General features: G+C 39.0%; 1 protein-coding gene across 1 annotated transcript in view; it reads right to left on the reverse strand.

The window, feature by feature from the left end:
- Positions 1 to 17681, reverse strand: part of ADCY2 (adenylate cyclase 2) — a 296886-nt gene that overhangs the window by 73750 nt on the left and 205455 nt on the right. The window contains exons 7-11 of the mRNA XM_087815353.1: positions 13410 to 13537; positions 8475 to 8633; positions 7524 to 7656; positions 5669 to 5845; positions 1998 to 2041 (exon numbers count right to left, since the gene is read on the reverse strand). Of these exons, the coding sequence (XP_087671479.1) occupies positions 1998 to 2041; positions 5669 to 5845; positions 7524 to 7656; positions 8475 to 8633; positions 13410 to 13537 (641 nt within the window). The remainder of the gene's footprint in view (positions 1 to 1997; positions 2042 to 5668; positions 5846 to 7523; positions 7657 to 8474; positions 8634 to 13409; positions 13538 to 17681) is intronic.

Below are 17681 nucleotides of genomic sequence, written 5' to 3' on the forward strand. Positions count from 1 at the left end.
TTTGGTTTAGTTGACAAAGTAGTTATTCCTTGTTCATGTTTTCATTGGTCTGTTTTCAAGAATTTGAAAACTACAGTCCTTTTTAGGCATATCAAAGCTTAACTGTATGTATCTGAATGTTCCTCAGTGTTTAAAAGCACTATTCACAGAAAACCCCACTTATATTTGCAGACCACTCACTTGGCTTAGAAGCAAACAATCTTCAGCTGTAATATGCTTTGTAAATAAATTATGCCCAAATAATAATGAGTTCCACAAGGTTAATTTGACAATTAGCATGAGAAAACCAAAATAAAAACTGTTTTTAAAAGTGAAACACCTGCAAAGAGTGAAAGCACAGGTTGGCCCTCACCAAACTGTCCTGAACCAGCCTGTGCCTGAGTCTAGGTCTTGGCAGGTCATGGAGTCCAATGTGCAGTGAGCACGTGGCCCTCTGTGTTCTGGTTGGTTAAATTACCAATTGAATAGACCTTCTATTCTGGCATAAATATCACACTTTTCTGAGATCAGAACCGCCTCTAGATATAGACAAGAAGAGCATTGCATATGCTATGTCACTGTTATCTGTAATTCATCTCATGGGATCATCATTAATAAGATAAGGGGCATTGCAATTCTATCAGCATCTGTGTGGCTTTATGCCTTCAAGTCCTGTCTTCTTTAAACAGGCCAAGGGCAGTCTTGGTTCAAAAACAGAATGATATTTAGTGATCCAGATGCAGGTACAGAGCCTATTGGATTAAGAGGCGTTGACATGTCAAATTCCAAGTGGTTTGAAGAAGGCAAACTATTTTTTTAAAAATTCTTCTTAAAAAACAAACAAACCAGGAACTTTAGCAATCATCTAGCCTGGTTCATTCTCATTTACAGGGAAGATCTGCCTTCATTTTAGATCCTTCATTTTGTTTTTAATCAGCCCTTGACTGGACTTGAGTTTCTTGACTTCATTTGGTGGCTTTCTTTTTCTCAAAATCCCTCCAAGTGTAAGAAAGAAGAGTCATAGGTACCTTGAGCTCACAAATAAAATCCTTCAGTGTCATGCCTGGGGCTAACCATGGCATTGCCTTTGTGAATCTGCTGTGGGATTAGCTTGGACAATGCTGTCCAGTGCTCAATGCAGTGAACATGGCACATGAAGTAGCCAATAAATGCATATGATTTTACACCTTTGTGTTCACTAATTATCTGGGTGACAACTATGAACCTGTAGACAATTTTCTTGTCTCTGTAATCTTGTGACTCCCGCTATCGAAATGATAAATACCCTTGAGTTTGATAATCTACCCACCAGGAGTTCTTACCTTGCCAACCAGGGCTTTGCTCCTCAGACTTTCAGCATTTCTGACCTTCCCCTCCTTGTTCCTGCCTCTGGGCCTCACCATTGGCCTCCCCATTGCTCGATGGCCCCAACCCCTCTTTCTTTCCAATTTCTCTCCATTGTTTATCCCTAGCTCCTTCCCTAACCTGTCCCACCCCCACACCTGGGCTTTTATATCTAAGGAAACATGGAAGATGTTGTGTGTTAGCTCAGGTGATGCTTCAATAGCATGTGGAGGGTGACAGGGGGCCAGGAGACATTTGTGAAAATTTTTTTCTATTTTGAGAGGGTGAGCAGCTCTTCTTTTTATTATAGAAAGGCTAGCCTTATCTTACTTTTATCTCTGATTCAACACAAGAAATGTAATTTTAAGGAACATACTCATTTTTTAAAAAATCAGTTTTTTACTACATATTAATATTAGGAAGAATCACTTTAAGAAAATAATTTCAAGTTCTACAGTGATTACCAGGTGGTGTTTTCTTTTTCCCTCTCTTAATTCTAATAACTCGACACTAATAATCCTATTTTTAGAAGCTTGAGAGCAATTTTATGGGGCTTTTCACAAGTAGCTGCTCTTTTAGAAGAAGCCTTCAAAATTACTATAATTTTGATAATTACTTTCAGAAATAAATAAAAAATAAACCTTTAAAATTAGAAAATGGAACATATACCATACCTTAAGGTGCGATTTTGAAAATTATGCTGACCCATTGGTACATCCTATTAAAAATAAAAGGTTATTAGTTGCCAAAAACATACTTTGAAAATAGTGTTGCAATGATAACTATGTAAAATGTACTTTTTCTTTTATCATGAGAAGTATCAGTTAGGTAATATATAATTATCCATATGGAGCAAAAGAGCTTAACTATAAATGTAAAACAAGATTGCAAACTCAGTTTATATTTAGAATGTTAGTGTCATCTATAAACTCTGGGTGTCAGAAGTATCAGAATGGTTGTCTGGATTTTTAACATTTACATCCTGATTTTCAAAGATATGGTTTCAAACAATGGCCTACAGAAAATAGTTGTTAGAGTTATTGTAGACAGCTTACAATCATGTGAAATTGTAGTTTGGCATCAGGCAAATATTTAAAAATGCTTTAAAACACAAACATAACCACAAAAATCTACAGTCCATCCTTATCATTAAACTGAGTTATTAAGAAATGGTACCACTGGTTAAGAATGTGTATCAGGGGAACCACTTCGTAAAGTACATGATTGTCTAACCACTATGCTGTACACCTGAAACTAATTTAGAATAATACTGAATGTAAACTATAATTGAAAAATAAAGATTTCTCTTGAGGCATGACTTTAAGTAAAAAGAAAAAAAAAAAGAGAAATTGTGAATCATTGATCACAAAGAAGAAATCATCAACATGAATGCTGGTAGTTCCAGAAAACAGAATGAGAGGAAGACACTGGTCACGGTTTATCAGTGGGACACCCACTGCCAAATGCTCAAAACTAGACTTTAAAAAAACACAAGATTCACTTTTGTACATTTATATTGGAAACTAAAATAACAGTTGGAGCAAAATGGCTCCAAAGAAATTTTTCTTTGCTGCTTAACCTCCAAGGTTAGGTCAAGAAATGTATTAAGGGAATACATTTACCTACGGAAAGGGAAAGCATTTAAAAAAGATAACTGAACTCCAAGTTTTTTACATAAAGTAAAATAATGCATTATTCACCAGCTCTACCAATGTTGAATCAAGAGTGAGTGGAGCTCTGCATAGGGCACTGGATAAAAGAAGTAACTTCTGGCAATAATAACTGTTCAACCCTGGAATGTATTAATAAGAATGGTGATGGGATCTTTCCGAAAGTGAGTGAGGGGCACAGCTAAGTGACAGTCACATGGGCTTCATGGGTTAAACAAAGCTTTGGAATTTTCTTAAGATATCCTATTTTGCTGCTAAGGCAGTCCCCTGGGTTCTGTATCTGGAACAAACACAGTTAAGAAAACTGTGTTTGTTCCAGAGCTCCTCTGATGTCATAAACAACCTCCGGAAGCTCAAAGCACTAGACCTTGCAACTCTTCCTTGAAGGAGGCATCTTCACTAACATAACAGATTAGAGTCTGGCTAAATCTTCCCTGTGGTCCCATGCTGAGATAATCAGGGAGCCAGGTACTGCTAAGTCCTGGGACAATAAAGACTGATGAGAAATAAACAACCAGCACAACATCAATAGCACACCTGGAAAATAACTTTTTCACAGGCATACATAAGAAACAGCACAGAAAACCATGTTCTAATATTTCTATATATGGTTCTTATTTCTTGAAAACCAACCAACCAACCAACCAGTTGCTGGTGAGCAACAAATCTCAAAGAGAAATATGGTTATTAGCCATTAACATTAATAATGAATGTAGCATTGAGGCAAAATCATCCACATTATTATTTTTCAAAAGTGTAATAAAAGCATTGACTTTCACGGACAACTAGCACCCTAGGATGCTTTTCCTCTAACAGCTTTAAATGCTAAAAGGCCCCAGATGCCCTAGGGCCTCCTCCTTTGATCTTTTCTTGATGATTCCATCAGCTCCATGGCTTCAAATATCATCTAAAGCCTGACCCCTCTCACATTCAGCTTGGGCCTCTTCTAGACTTGCACATGCAACTGCCAACTTCCTAGCAGCACTTAGATTCTAAAAGGCATATTGATTTGAAGATGTCCATTAGCAAAGTCTTGATTTTCCCATTCTAGATCTCCCCATTTTTCCCTAGTATTTGTCATCAAAGTCAATGGTCCCATCATTCTTCCAGCGGGGCAGCTAAAAGAAGTGAGAATTCATCTTTGATCCTTGTTTGCACACATTTCCACTCCATTGCAGAGTCTTATTGGACCCTGAATTTGCTTCTCACTGTCTCCACTACTAAAATCGTAGCATAAGTGGGCATCACTCTCACTTGGTCCCCTGCACTCTTGCTTCATTATTGCAAAGCACATCACACCGGGCCCTTCCCTCGATTAAGATCCTCTGGTGACTTCCCATTATACACAGAGTGAATTAAACACAATTACCTTAGTGCATCTCAGCCTGATGGCTTTTGTTTGCTCATAGTTGATGAAACTACAGCCACACCAGCATCCTCTCTGACTCCCGAAGACATCACATTCATTTCCATCTTAGAACCACTGAACTTGTTCTGCCACCTCCTTTCCCAATTTCCCCCTCTCCTCCTCGGAGATCTCCCCAGCTCTCCTACCCACAGTAATCACACCATTCACTCTCATGAACATCCCTGCATTTTATATTTATTGTGGTCCTTCAGCAGCACCTAAAATGATCATGTTCCTTTGTTTCCCATTTATGTTCTCTCTCCCCCAATAGAATGCACAGCCCTCTAGGACTTGTCCTGGTGGTCTCCCTGTTGATGGTCTGATAGATCATGGTCTTCTGTCAAGCTACATTATTTTTTGTTGAACAAAGAACAAGGGAAGGTGAGAGAACTGAACTATAACTAAGTCAAACGAGAATGCTGAGCCCTACATGTTGGGCTTGGGTGTCATCATGGCATGCTGGGAGGTGTGGGACACAGGAAGACTAGAAATGTCCACTTTTACCTGACAACTTAGTATGTTTCTTCTCAGGAACTAATGAGAATTGTGTAACAGTCCATTCTCTTTTTTTCACCTCAATTCCATTGCTAATACAGTTAATTTTACTCAGAGACTGTGTTAAAATCTAATGATACCATTGGGATTATTCTAAGGGCTTAACTGTATTTATTTTTCTCTCCTCCTATGGGTCTTTCTATTTTCTATCTGCATTGCAGCCATCTTACTGAAATGCCCCTGTGGTAAGGAGCTTTGGGAGTTTTTTCTCTGACGGAAGTTAGAGTGATATAAACAAGGAATTACAACAACAGAATGTACATTGCTGCTGACACAGCCTGAACATCTGGGCGATGAAGAGACAGTCTTAACAATGGTACTCAAACTCCAAGGACATCATGCGTTAACTTGTTCTTTTCTTAAGATGCTCAGGCTTTCGACTTAATGATTGCAAAAACAAAACACAAAAACAAACCTGGATTTTTAAAAAGTTCAACTGTATTCAGCTGCTACTGTCAGTTGTAAATAACACAGTCTTGGGTTGCAAAAGTATAGTGCAAAATACCTCTAGGTTAAAACCTAGCAATGCGGGTTTGGCACTCATTCATATCCTAAGAGCTGTTTCTAAGGGGCCTCTCCGAGAAGTCGGGGATGGTAAGCTTGGTAAGCATGCTTCATTACAGATAAAAGTGATTTTGGCAGGTGATGCCTTTTGGGTTGGGGAACAAGCCTTCATTCAGCGCAAAGATGCTTTGGAAAGGGGCGGACATACCGTGGTGCTGATCTTGCCGTTCTCTGTGGTCATGCTGTCTCTGTGGTGCAGGTGTGCAAAGGGCTTGGCCGCCCCCCAGGACTCCAGGTACCGGGTCATGCGCACGGAGGCCCTCATCTTGGCTCCATCGAGGGTGTGACGAGGTCTGAAGAGGTGCTGGGGGCTCCGTCTTTCCCCCTTGGCGTGAGAAACGAAGCATTACGCCTGGCGGGCCAAAGGCGCACACCTCTTCCTTCCTGCTCCCCCCTTCAAGCAGTTTCCCTTGGCTAAGCGGTTCCTTTCCGTCACTCCCTTCACCTCTGTGGCTCCTGCCCTGCGCCTTCAGCACTACTGGCAGTGCTACAAGCTGCTGGAACTGAGGGTTTGTTTTTCCAGACAGCAAAAGTTACCTCTGACTTAAACTTAGGAAAAATAGCCACTTTAATAAGCATTTTTATAAAGCAAATTCTTAAACAGATAGGTGACCTGTTTCATCTTTCTCTTGATGGGTTAGTTTCCCTAAAGTGAAGGGAACAGAGGTGAGAGCTGTTTCTAATGCAAAACGGCCTTACCTGTCCACACACAGGTATTCTCTGCCTGAAAGTAACCCTTCTTGTACTAATTCCTTTTGCCTTTTCCCCATGGCACCCCCTAGCACCCCACAGTTTTTCCTGCTTGTCACACATCCGTCTATAGATCAACTGTCAAGTGGACTAAAATGTGCCTCCAAAGGTGAACCTGGGGTTCGAGGGAGGCTGCCATGAGTTGCACCCACACGCTTGGTCCTGCTGATTTTGTGATACTGGTGTTGACAGTCTGGGAGTGTTTCTTATTCATAGCTGCACCATTTAACAGCTGTGTGATTTACAGCAAGTTACACACCCCTCAGAATTTGGGAGTTTCAATCTTTAAATAGCAACAATACTCACTGGGTAGGAGTTTGAGAAATGCTGAAAGATGAGAGCCCTGAGGCCCTCATTCTGGCTGACATGTGGGGTGAAGAGAGGAGGAGTCAGGTCCCAGCCTTCTGGATGGGAGGGACGGTCTTGCAGGTAACAGAGGGTGTCATTGCACGGAAGTTAAACATGTCAGCACACACATGTCCTCACACTAATGTATATGCGATACTTAGCTGTTAGTGTTTTAGAAAGTCCCTCTTTTCCCTTTTCTTATATGTCCATCCTATTTAATCTCATTAGATTTTTATCATCTGAAGTCTAAGTAAAATATTTCTCTTTAATTTCCCAACTGCCAGGAGGGGCCCAGAAGCATCCTGAATTAACATTGACTAACATATACAACCTTGTCATAGAGAGCAATCATTTCAATTGTTTCTTTAATAAATACATTTAAATTCATTATTGAAAATACGTTCCATAATTAAAATGCCATATGCATTTAAAGTAATTTTGTTATTTTTATTTAATTTATTTATTTTAAAATTTATCTTTATTGTTAAAAGAATTATAGACATTCACCCTTTTTCCCCATTGACCCCTTCCACCCCACCCCCACCCCTGTCCTAGGCCTTTACCACACGATTGTCTGTGTCCAGTGGTTATGCATATATGCATACAAGTTCTTTGGTTAATCTCCCCCCACTTCCCTCTGAGATCCCTCAGCCTGTTTCATGCTTCTATGTCACTGTATCCATTTTGTTCATCAGTTTATTTTGTTCCTTAGATTCCACATATAAATGAGGTCATGTGATACCCCTCTTTCTCTGCCTGGCTTATTTCACTTAGCATAATTTTAGAGGCAAAGACTTACACTGATTCTTAACTAAAAACCCTTACCCATACAGTAATTTGCCCCTCTGCCTTTTAATCACAGAAGTCATAGGCCAATTACAGCATCGACTCCTTACAACACTGACCTTGGGGTTGATTACAAAGTAGGTTTTCACCAGGTGCTGCTTTAAATATGGGTCCCTGATTTCGCCGTCTCCTTCCTCCACTTTGTATGCTCCATTCAGGTGCTCCAGGGTCACAGAGGAAATGTGGACGCGTCTGAAATTCATTTTAAACCACAGTCAAGATATATAAAGGCATCTATGCAGGAAGATCTTCTGTTTATTTGTGATTTCAGAAATAATCCCCCCACCCCCAATGAAGGAAGGGCTGTATGTTTTTGTATGTTCTTGGTCAAATGGACTGTGATTAAGGCTGGTGGTCCAGTAACCAGTGCTTTAGAAAGATGCTTCTAGAGGTCAGGAGCTACTCCTATATGGAAGTCTCTGCACACTCAGAAAGCTGGCTTGTGGGTGTGGTGAATAACAGGAAATGAAGCTTGCTCATAAAGAATTTTTGTGTATGAGGATATTTTTTGAAACATATGCCAGAGGTATTTTAGAAAGTGTGCTGATTTGTATAGAAGTATGGGTTTTCTTCCTCAACATTGGCTCTTATGCATCTCCAAATTGTAGCACTTGCATTGAAATTCTCTTTTCTGAAATAGGCTCTAATCAGACATGGGTACCACAGTTTTCTTGTTTTGACAGTACTGGTTTCAGAGGCCACCACTAATGGAGAAATGCCATATCTGCACCACAGTATAAAACAACTTCGGCTTATGTCCCTATTCATAAATTTACAAATAAGTAAAAGTCTGTAATTTAGAGTCTGATAGCCATAGTCTTTAACCATGGGTCACAGGGGTGGTGGAATTGGGACCTGACAGGTCGTTTATCTGATTAATGTAAGAGGCTGTAGGGCATGAATAACATAGAAATCATCATCCAGTGCTGAGCAGTCAGTTATTAACTGCTGACCTATCATCTCTAACCATGTAGCCAACTCGAAGAGAGAGATCCAAGGTTGGGCCTTACCCTGGGACCCCTCCAGCTTCCATGTGATTGGCCAAGGTAACGTCATGTGACCACACATCATATTGCCACTTCTGCAGGCCAATCACGCCACAGAGGACATTCCCGGAGTGCACTCCCACGCGCATGTTGATATCAACTCCAGTAGCATCCCTCACTTTCCTAAAGAGAAAGAAACATACATCACCATCCAGAAACAGCCTCTCCTTTCTTGAACTCTTGGCCAGTTTTCAGGGCATTTTATTATTCAGAATTTCTCAGACTGTTCGAAATATTATCACACATCCTCCTGTAGCAGAAGATTACTGCCTTGAGCCAAGAAAATGATTTTTCTTTCCGGTTACTCCCCTTTACCCTCTTCTACCTCCCCCCACCCCACTTTCCCTCTGGTAATCACCACACTGTTGTCTGTGTCTGTGAGCTTTTTTAAAACCCTTCATCTTTGTCACCCAGCCCCCAAAACCCCTTCCCTTCTAACAGTTGTTAAAAATACCTTAGGACACTGTCTCCAACTCATTAACAGAGACAAATGAAAACTTCGTTTAAGGGAAAACAACAATGCTTGGCAATGCTTAATTATTTCTGCCAGCTAAGTACATTTATCAGTTAAAATACTGTAGTAGCCCAGCTGGGAGTGGCTCAGTGGTTGAGCATTGGCCTATGATCCAGGATATTGTGGTTTGATTTCAGGGTAGGACACATGCCCAGGTTGTGGGCTTGATCCCCGACAGGGGGCGTGCAGGAGGCAGCCGATCAATGACTCTCTCATCATTGATGTTTCTAGCTCTCGCTCCCTCTCCCTTCCTCTCTCTGAAATCAATAAAGATATATTTAAAAAAATAAAATAAAATAATAGAATACTGTTGTAAAAGAAGAATACAGGAAAGTGTCTCTCGTTACCTGGAGAGAATCGCCCCCAGAGGCTATATGAAGGGAAACAGCGATGCCGGTCGCAACACGGCAAGGGGAAGGGTTACCAGGTATGGCTGTAGTAAATAAAACTTAAATGGCTCAAAGGGACCTAGGCATAGATGTCACACTTAAATGGTAAAATGACATCATTTGAGTACGCTAAAAATGATAAAGAGACACAGACCTGCAATGTAAAAATTAATGACCTCCTGAAAAAAATAGGAAGTTATTTCTTTCCCTTCCCTTCTCTTCCCTTCCCTGCCCTTCCTCTCTCTCTCTCTTCCTTTTGTGGTTTTCCCCCCAAAAGACAACAACCTATTTGGCACTAAGCAGGTCATCCAAAGCCTTCATTCCTGCCCCCAGGATGAGCCAGAACATCTACATGACATAGGAGAACTGCCCCAACACCAGCCCTCCATGCGCAATGAGTGCTGTGGCAGCCCAGGCTCTGCATGGTCCTCACCTCTGGGCCTTTTCTCTTGGTGGTTCCTCTCTCTGCTCCCCACTCCCTTGAGGCTCCATTCCCTGACAGGACTTGGGTGTCACATGGCTGGTTTGCACTGTTCTTCCATCTGTGGCTTAGGTGTGACCTTGTCCTCACCCAGGAAGGCTCTCTGGTCTCTCCTAGGGTGATGTAGGAACCCCTCCTAGGTCCTCCAACCCCTCCTTAGCACTCCTGTTTGTGTCCACATCTGCTCTCAGAGTGTCAGCCACATGAAGAACAGACCTTGTCCCAAAGGACTGTAGACCCATCAGTGGGTTCAGAGCCTGGGGCAATGTAGACACTCGATACACGGTTATTACTTGACCCAGGTCATTTTGGAAGGATTTACTTTGTTTCTGTCTTTGGCAGATGAATAATTTGTTGTAAAACCCATAACTGTTCTTACGGTTTTCCCTTGTTGATAAAGAACAGTTCCAACCACAGGGCATTTCTGTACTAAAACATGGTCAGCAGAGAGCCCAGAGAGCACAAAAAGGGCAGACGAGGCACTCTACATGGTCACTTTGACAGAACTGACTGGTCAATGATTTGACTCTTTAAAACAATCTCCAAGCCCCGTGTGTCTTTTGTAGCAAAATGGGTTAATCGAGGATTCAAATGAATTCACTGACCAAATGTTTTGATGCACACAGACGCAATCTACATGATCTACAGAAAAATGTTGAAGTGATTGTTTAAAGCTTATAACAATAGCAGACTCACTTTTGGGTTTAAGAGGAACCTTAATGGCTTACAATATAAGGGTCCTGAATATCAATTTCTTGATTAAGAACAGCTTACATTCTTATGACAGTAAAAACCTCTTTCTAAGCCTTGGGATCATTCCAAAACTGCAGCTGAAGTGCTTCTGCAGGGGGCCTCAGTGAACAGGGGACGAGGCTCTGAGTAAGTGTGGAGGTCCACACACGGAGGGGAAAACACAGGCAAAACGTTCACGGACCCTGTGTTGCTCATTCCTGTGAAAAAAAATCTGAGATAACCTGGCAAAATTCCAAATGCCAAGTGCACGCTTTCTCCCCACCATCTTAAAAATTAAAATTATTTTATTCATTCTCACCTATGGTTTAATAAATGGGAGTGAAATGCTTGCCCTTGTATGTGAAAGAGAACACAGAATTCCTCATATTTGCTGAAATGCCCTCTTTCCCTGCGCTTTATTGGGGGGGTGTAACAAAACAACCTATAAATGATCACTTTATGAGCTGTGTATGAGCCAAATTGGTGATGTATAACATGGAAAGAATGTGGAAGCCAAGATCATGCAGACACATGGCCAGTAAGATTTGAAGCTAAGTTTAGTTATAAGCAAGAGTTCTGGAAAGTTTCCTCAAATCTGCTAATATTACTGAGATTCTGGACACATAAGATGTTATTGATGCAGCTATGATGAATGGATAAACCAAATGTGATATATACAATGAAAAATCATTCCACCATCAAATGAAATGAATTACTGACACATGCCACAGAGTGCATGGACCTGGAAAACATACTATGTGAAATAAGCCACCCTCTGTACAATTCCACTTATATGAAATGAATTATTGACAAATGCCACAAAGTGCATGAATCTTGAAAATATACTATGTGAAATAATCACACACACATTGTATGATTTCCACTTATATGAAACAAATAGAATAGGCAAAGCCATAGAGACAGAAAGTAGAACAGAGGTTACCAGGGGCTGGGGAGTTATTGCTTAATGGTATAGAGTTATGGGGAATTATTGCCTAACGGGTATGCAGTGTCTGTTTGGGATGATAACAAGCTTTGGAAGTAGATAGTGGTGATGATTGCACACATTTTGAATGTACTTACCACCACTGAATTGTACACAGAAAAATGGTTGAAAGGGCAATATTTATATTATATACATTTTATCACAATAAATATAATGTAACAGTAAAAAGATGATAAACTGATGACATGCCAGTGGGTCAGAACTAAGAATTCTTTCTCCTATAAGCTCTTCGACACCTAGGAATAGTGTAAAAATAACAGAACTGGAAAACAGTTGATTCAAAAGCAGAAGTCAATCTTCAGGAAAAGGGCAAATTGTTTAATCCAATGTTATTGGTCCACGTAATAAGTAACCTGGTCCTTCATAAAATCTTTCCCATATCTACCTAGAAAAGAAATCCAGAGAAAATGCTTTCCCCCAATAGAACCCATTTCACCTCATGTTTGAAACCAACAATGAGGTTGCCCCCAGGGGTGGTTATAAATCAGAGGAAATCTATTAGTTCCACTGATTAGATTCACATACATCTAGACCTGTACTGTTGGGCACAGTTAACTACTTTTGAAGTAAGTACAAAATATTTCTCACGTATCAGAGAAGTCAAATGAGTTCTTTACGGGAAGCAGCTAGTAGGACAGTTGTTTTGCACACAATTTTGTGTGGGCAGTGAGGCCACACTGACTGCGCCCCACCCCATCTCGATTCTTTGTTTACTCTCACTTTATTTCATGTGCCTCCCATTCCGGATCTGCCAGGGGCCGATGGTGACTGCTACTAAGCTAGTGGATCTGGAACACTTAGGTCTCCTGGGCTCGGCCTGGCTGTGGGGGCTTCATTATTCTTCCCTGGACACCACCTTTTAGTCCATTTGAGCACATGGCGAACATGCACACACAAGGGACTAAACACAGTGACAGGCTGACTTGTTGCTTTCTTACGTAAAGCCACATCTATTCTAACCCCGAGACAAGGAAATAGAACATGGACCACTTAATTCATATCCTGTTTAGATAAAAAAATATGTGGAAAAGTTAAATCACTTGACTAAAATAGGGAATCAAAATACCCAAAAAACTAAAATCTTTCAATCATATATCAATAAAGAACAGCTTTTATAAGAATATTCTGGCTTCCACAAAGGGCATTACTAAAGAAGATGCACTGCGGTGCTGGTAATGAAAATCAGCTTTCTCCCTGATACCTTTACCCTGTAACTTGTCAACTCTAATGAAAACGTTATTCTACATAAGCAAATCTTCTCTAGAATTACAATGAAAGAAACTATAGATACAACAGAGAAAACATATACTATGAATATAAACTGAAACTAACTTCTCAGAGTTGAGAATTGTTGACCAGATGAAGTAATTTTGGGCTGTGTTTTTATATTAATTGCTGGTGATAAAACTACTTTCTTTCATAGTATCTGTCAGAAATCACAAGAGATCCTAAGAGAGAAGACATTTTCCTTAAGATTAGACATTTAAATTTCTAAAAATCACTTAAAAAAAACCCCCAAACTGTCCTTTTCCATAGGTTTCTCACTCAGTTTTGCCAAAAATCCTAAGCTAACAGTAACAATGCAAAACACTTAGAGAAGTCTTACTTTGGATCAGGTTACTCACATGTCAATGAATGGGTATCTTCACATTTATATTTAAATGTACAGTAATGTGTTTAATGCCAGTAGAGAGATAAATAGAGATAGTGGCAAGTGAGAAATGCAACTAAAAATTATTAAACTGTTAAAGAATATCTTACTAAGCATTACACTTACTTTATGGCTTCACACATATCCAGTCCCATTTTCACACAATTCTTGGCATGGTTTGGGAGAGAGATTGGGAGCCCAGACACACAGTAGTAGCAGTCTCCTAAAATTTTTATTCTCATACATTCATTCTCCTGGAAGAAGAAAAAAAATCACAGAATTTCAGTTGCATTAAGCACTTACATGATAATTTAAATTTACAGAATATCATCAAGAGCAAGCTCTACTGACACAGTGATTAGGGTTCATGGGGAGAGAAATAAGAACAAGTTGAATTACCTTCAAGAATGAGCCACCCTCACCCACATGTCCATTTGCCAAAGAAATACATTAAGAGAAAAGGAACGGAAGGGAAAACAGAGAATGTTCTGGAATAATTTCTACTTAATACTAGCAGGGGAGTATACAGACAGAATCATTCTCCTTAGTCTAAACATCCCAAAACATAATGGTGAAATGAAATATTCTATGCAGAACAGAATATTCCAGGGCAGTAAACGTTGACCAGAACTTCACTGGAGTTAGAATCTATGTCAGTCCCTACTATGCTCACAGTCTTCTTTGTTTATTTTGAAGATTTTTACCTGCAGACATGTAGTTTCTAATCAACATCCCCACCATATAATAAGGCGCCATTCATTATTGTCAAGTAATTTGAAACAATTCTGCCCTGGCAAGGTAGCTCAGTTGGTTAGAGAATCATCTTGATATGACAAGGTTTCAGGTTTGATCCCCAGTCAAGGTACATACAAGAATCTATCAATGAATGCATAAATAAGCGGAACAACAAATTGACAACAAATAAATCTTTTTCTCTCTCTCTTTCTCTCTCTCTCCCGCTCCCTCTCTTTCTCTCTAAAATCAATCAATAAAAAATTTAAAAAAATAAAACAATTCTGACAGGTTAAACCAGTTAACTATAAACTTAGACTAACTCATTATTTATCTTGGCTGGGTTGTATTTATAATATGGAGATTGACTTCACTCATATGCATCAATCTTACATCTACTTCTAACCTTTTCAACTAATTTATAGACTCTTCATTAAAATAAAAAATCCAAAACCAAAGACAGATTTTTTTCCTTCTTAACACTAACTCAGGCTTATGTACAAAATGAACAAATTTGAAATAATAAAATGAATATAAAATCTTTTTGTCCTTGAGCATGTTGTAGGTTTAAAGAAGATTCTGCATATTTCTTTCCTTGTCGGATGGAGAGAGTGCATACTTTCATGCTTATCTACAGCACTGTAGATGATGTGCTGTAATTCCTGATAATAGTATAATAAGTAATAAAAAGGCAAAAAAGTACTTTTTGATAAGACTTCCCTCTCATATTTCCTAAATAGACATTCTGAATCTAGAATATAGAAACCTGTAATATTAATAACTGAATTCTTGGCATCTTTATAGACGATCAGTTGACCTTATAAGCATGGGTTTATTTCTGGGCCCTCTATCCTGTTTCATGGGTCTGTATGTGTGCTGTTATGCCAGTATCACACTGTTTTGATTGTTATAGCTTTGTGATATCTTTTGAAATAAAAAAGTGTGCTGCCTTCAGCTCTGTTTTTCTTGCTCAAAATTACTTTGGCTATTTTGGGACTTTTGTGGTTCTTTATGAATGTTAGGATTATTTTTGTATTTCTGTAAAAAAAAATGCCATTGGGATTTTTATAAGGATTGCATTGAATCTATAGATGGATTTGGGTGGTATGGACATTTTAACAATATTACTTCATCCAGCCCATTAACATGGGATGTCTTTCTATGTACTTGTGCCTTTTTAGATTTCTCTCATCAATGTTTTATGGTTTTCAGTGGTTAAGTTTGTCCCTAAACATTTTATTTTTTGATGTTAATGTAAATTAAATTTGTTTCCTTGATTTCCTTTTCAAATGCAACTGATTTTTGTAGGTTAATTTTGTATCCTGCAATTTTACTGGATTCATTTATTTGTTCTAATGGATTTTTGTGGCTTCTTTAGGGTTTTCTATATATATGGTCATATCATCTGCAAACAGAGGTAGTTTTACCTCTGCCTTTCTGGTTTTGATGCCTTTTATTTATTTTTCTTGAATAACTGCTTTGTCTAGGACGTCCAGACCTATGCAGTACTATGTTGAACAGAACTGATAAGAGTAGATGTCCCTGTCTTCTTCCCAGATTTGGGGGGAAAATATTTGGTTTTTCACCATTGAGTATATTAGCTGTGGATTTTTCATGTGTGACTTGATTGTGTTGAGGTAAGTTCCTTCCATACCTTTTTATTTGAGAGTGTGTTTTTTTATCATGAAAGGGTAATCAATTTTGTCAGATGCCTTTTCTAAATCTATTGAGATAATCGTGTAACTTTTATCCTTCGTTCAATTAATGTGGTATATCACATTGATTTGCAGATGTTGAACCATCCTTGTATCACAGGAGTAAATCCCACTTGGTCGTGATGTATGATCCTTTTAATGAGCTGATGAATTCAGTATGCCAAGTGAAAAAAGTCCTATACAGAAGGACAAATACTACATGATACTACTTATATGATTAATCTAAAATAGTCAACCATATAGGAGCAGAGAGTACAACAGTGGTTTACAGATCTAAAGGGAGGGAGAAATGGGCAGGCATTAGTCAAAAGGCATGAAGTTTTACTTATGCAAGATGAATTAAGTCCTAGAGAGCTACTGTATAGAAGCTATACTGAAAAATGTGCTAAGAAAGTAAATCTCACGTTAAGTGCTTTAATCACAAAATAATAATAATAAATAAAGAGGGTGAGAGGAAACTTTTGTATATGATGGATATGTTTATGGCATAGACTGTGGTGATGGTTTCATGGATCTTTACTTCCTCTAAACTCATTATGTTGTATGTAGTAGATAAGTACAGCTTTTTCTATATCAACTATACCTCAATAAAGTAGTTTAAAAATTAAAAAATAATGGTAGAGGAAAAATGATTTCAAGTTCCTCAGACTAAAGTTATGTGCTTCGCACTGTATTTACTTAATGGACTGAGCTATCTGTTTGCTTACGACATTCTCCAACTCCATGTTACTGAGGCAGGAAGTGATGCCCAAAGCATGCTGCCTCTGTGACTAACTATCCTGGGCTGGACTCTGATATTGCCTGGACATTCCTTTGTTATGATCAGAGAGGAATAGTTATAGGTAATGAATTGGGTCCTCCCAAATTCATATGCTGAAGTCCTAACCCTTGGTACCTATGAAGGCGACCTGATGTAGCAAAAGAGTTAATGCAGGTGTAATTAGTTAAGATGAGGTCATGTAGGAGTAGGGTGGGCCCCTAATTTAATATGATTGGTGTCCTTATAAAAAGGGAAAGTTTGGAAGCTGAGACTTGCACACGGGGAAAATGCCATGTGAATACTGGAGCTATGTTGCCACCTGCCAAGACTGGGACATTTCTTCCAAACATGACCAATGAGTCCAACAAAAATGACCTTTTATTAATTCAAACTTTCAAGACGTTATGTTTCAACCATTCATTTTCTGAAAAAATAATGACCCAGAAAACTCAACCTCTTCCTTCAGTTTGTTAAAGGAAAGAATCAGAGCTATACTCTCACTGATTTTTGAAATCCCCAGCGGGAGCTGTCACAGTCAGTCGGGCAGCATAGGCACTTCATGGGGAACTTGACCTGAGAGTGTCTGAGAACATCTGCAAGTCAGATTTATTCCTAAGAGGCTTGGCTCGGATGTTCTATATTGTTTAAATGTGAAATGAATCTTTCAGTAAGTAAATTTGGGACCAACTCTTCCATATATAAATAAAACATCTTAATAAGCATAATGAAGTATTTTTATTGGTAACGACCCAAAAGAAAGAATTAGGCTAACTGGGAATATTTTATAAGAAGTAATGGGCTAACAAAGAATTTTTTAAATCAATATTTGCACCAAGAAACTCTAACAATTCCAACAAATAATAAGGTCTAGTATGGTTTCAGATCATTTGTCATCACTTCCTCTCTGTGACATTTCCTATAAATGAACGTATAAATGGTAACTACTCAACTCACTTTCTTCTTGAGTGGCACAAAGGTCAATAAATAAAAATGAGACAACCATAAATAAAGGGCTTAGGAAGAAGGTATGCATCCTACTTCAGGGGTTCTTCTAGGACACTTCTTAATGATATGAATACATGATATTTACAACATGATACTTATAACTGGAAGAGAGGAAACCATGTTTCCAACTCCTTGACGTCAAAATGCCTAAAAAAGGACCTTCTAACAGCACAGTGCACAGAGATG

Source organism: Miniopterus natalensis, chromosome 3 (assembly GCF_054644295.1).
Source record: "Miniopterus natalensis isolate mMinNat1 chromosome 3, mMinNat1.hap1, whole genome shotgun sequence".
In the NCBI taxonomy this organism is placed as follows: Eukaryota; Metazoa; Chordata; class Mammalia; order Chiroptera; family Miniopteridae; genus Miniopterus; species Miniopterus natalensis.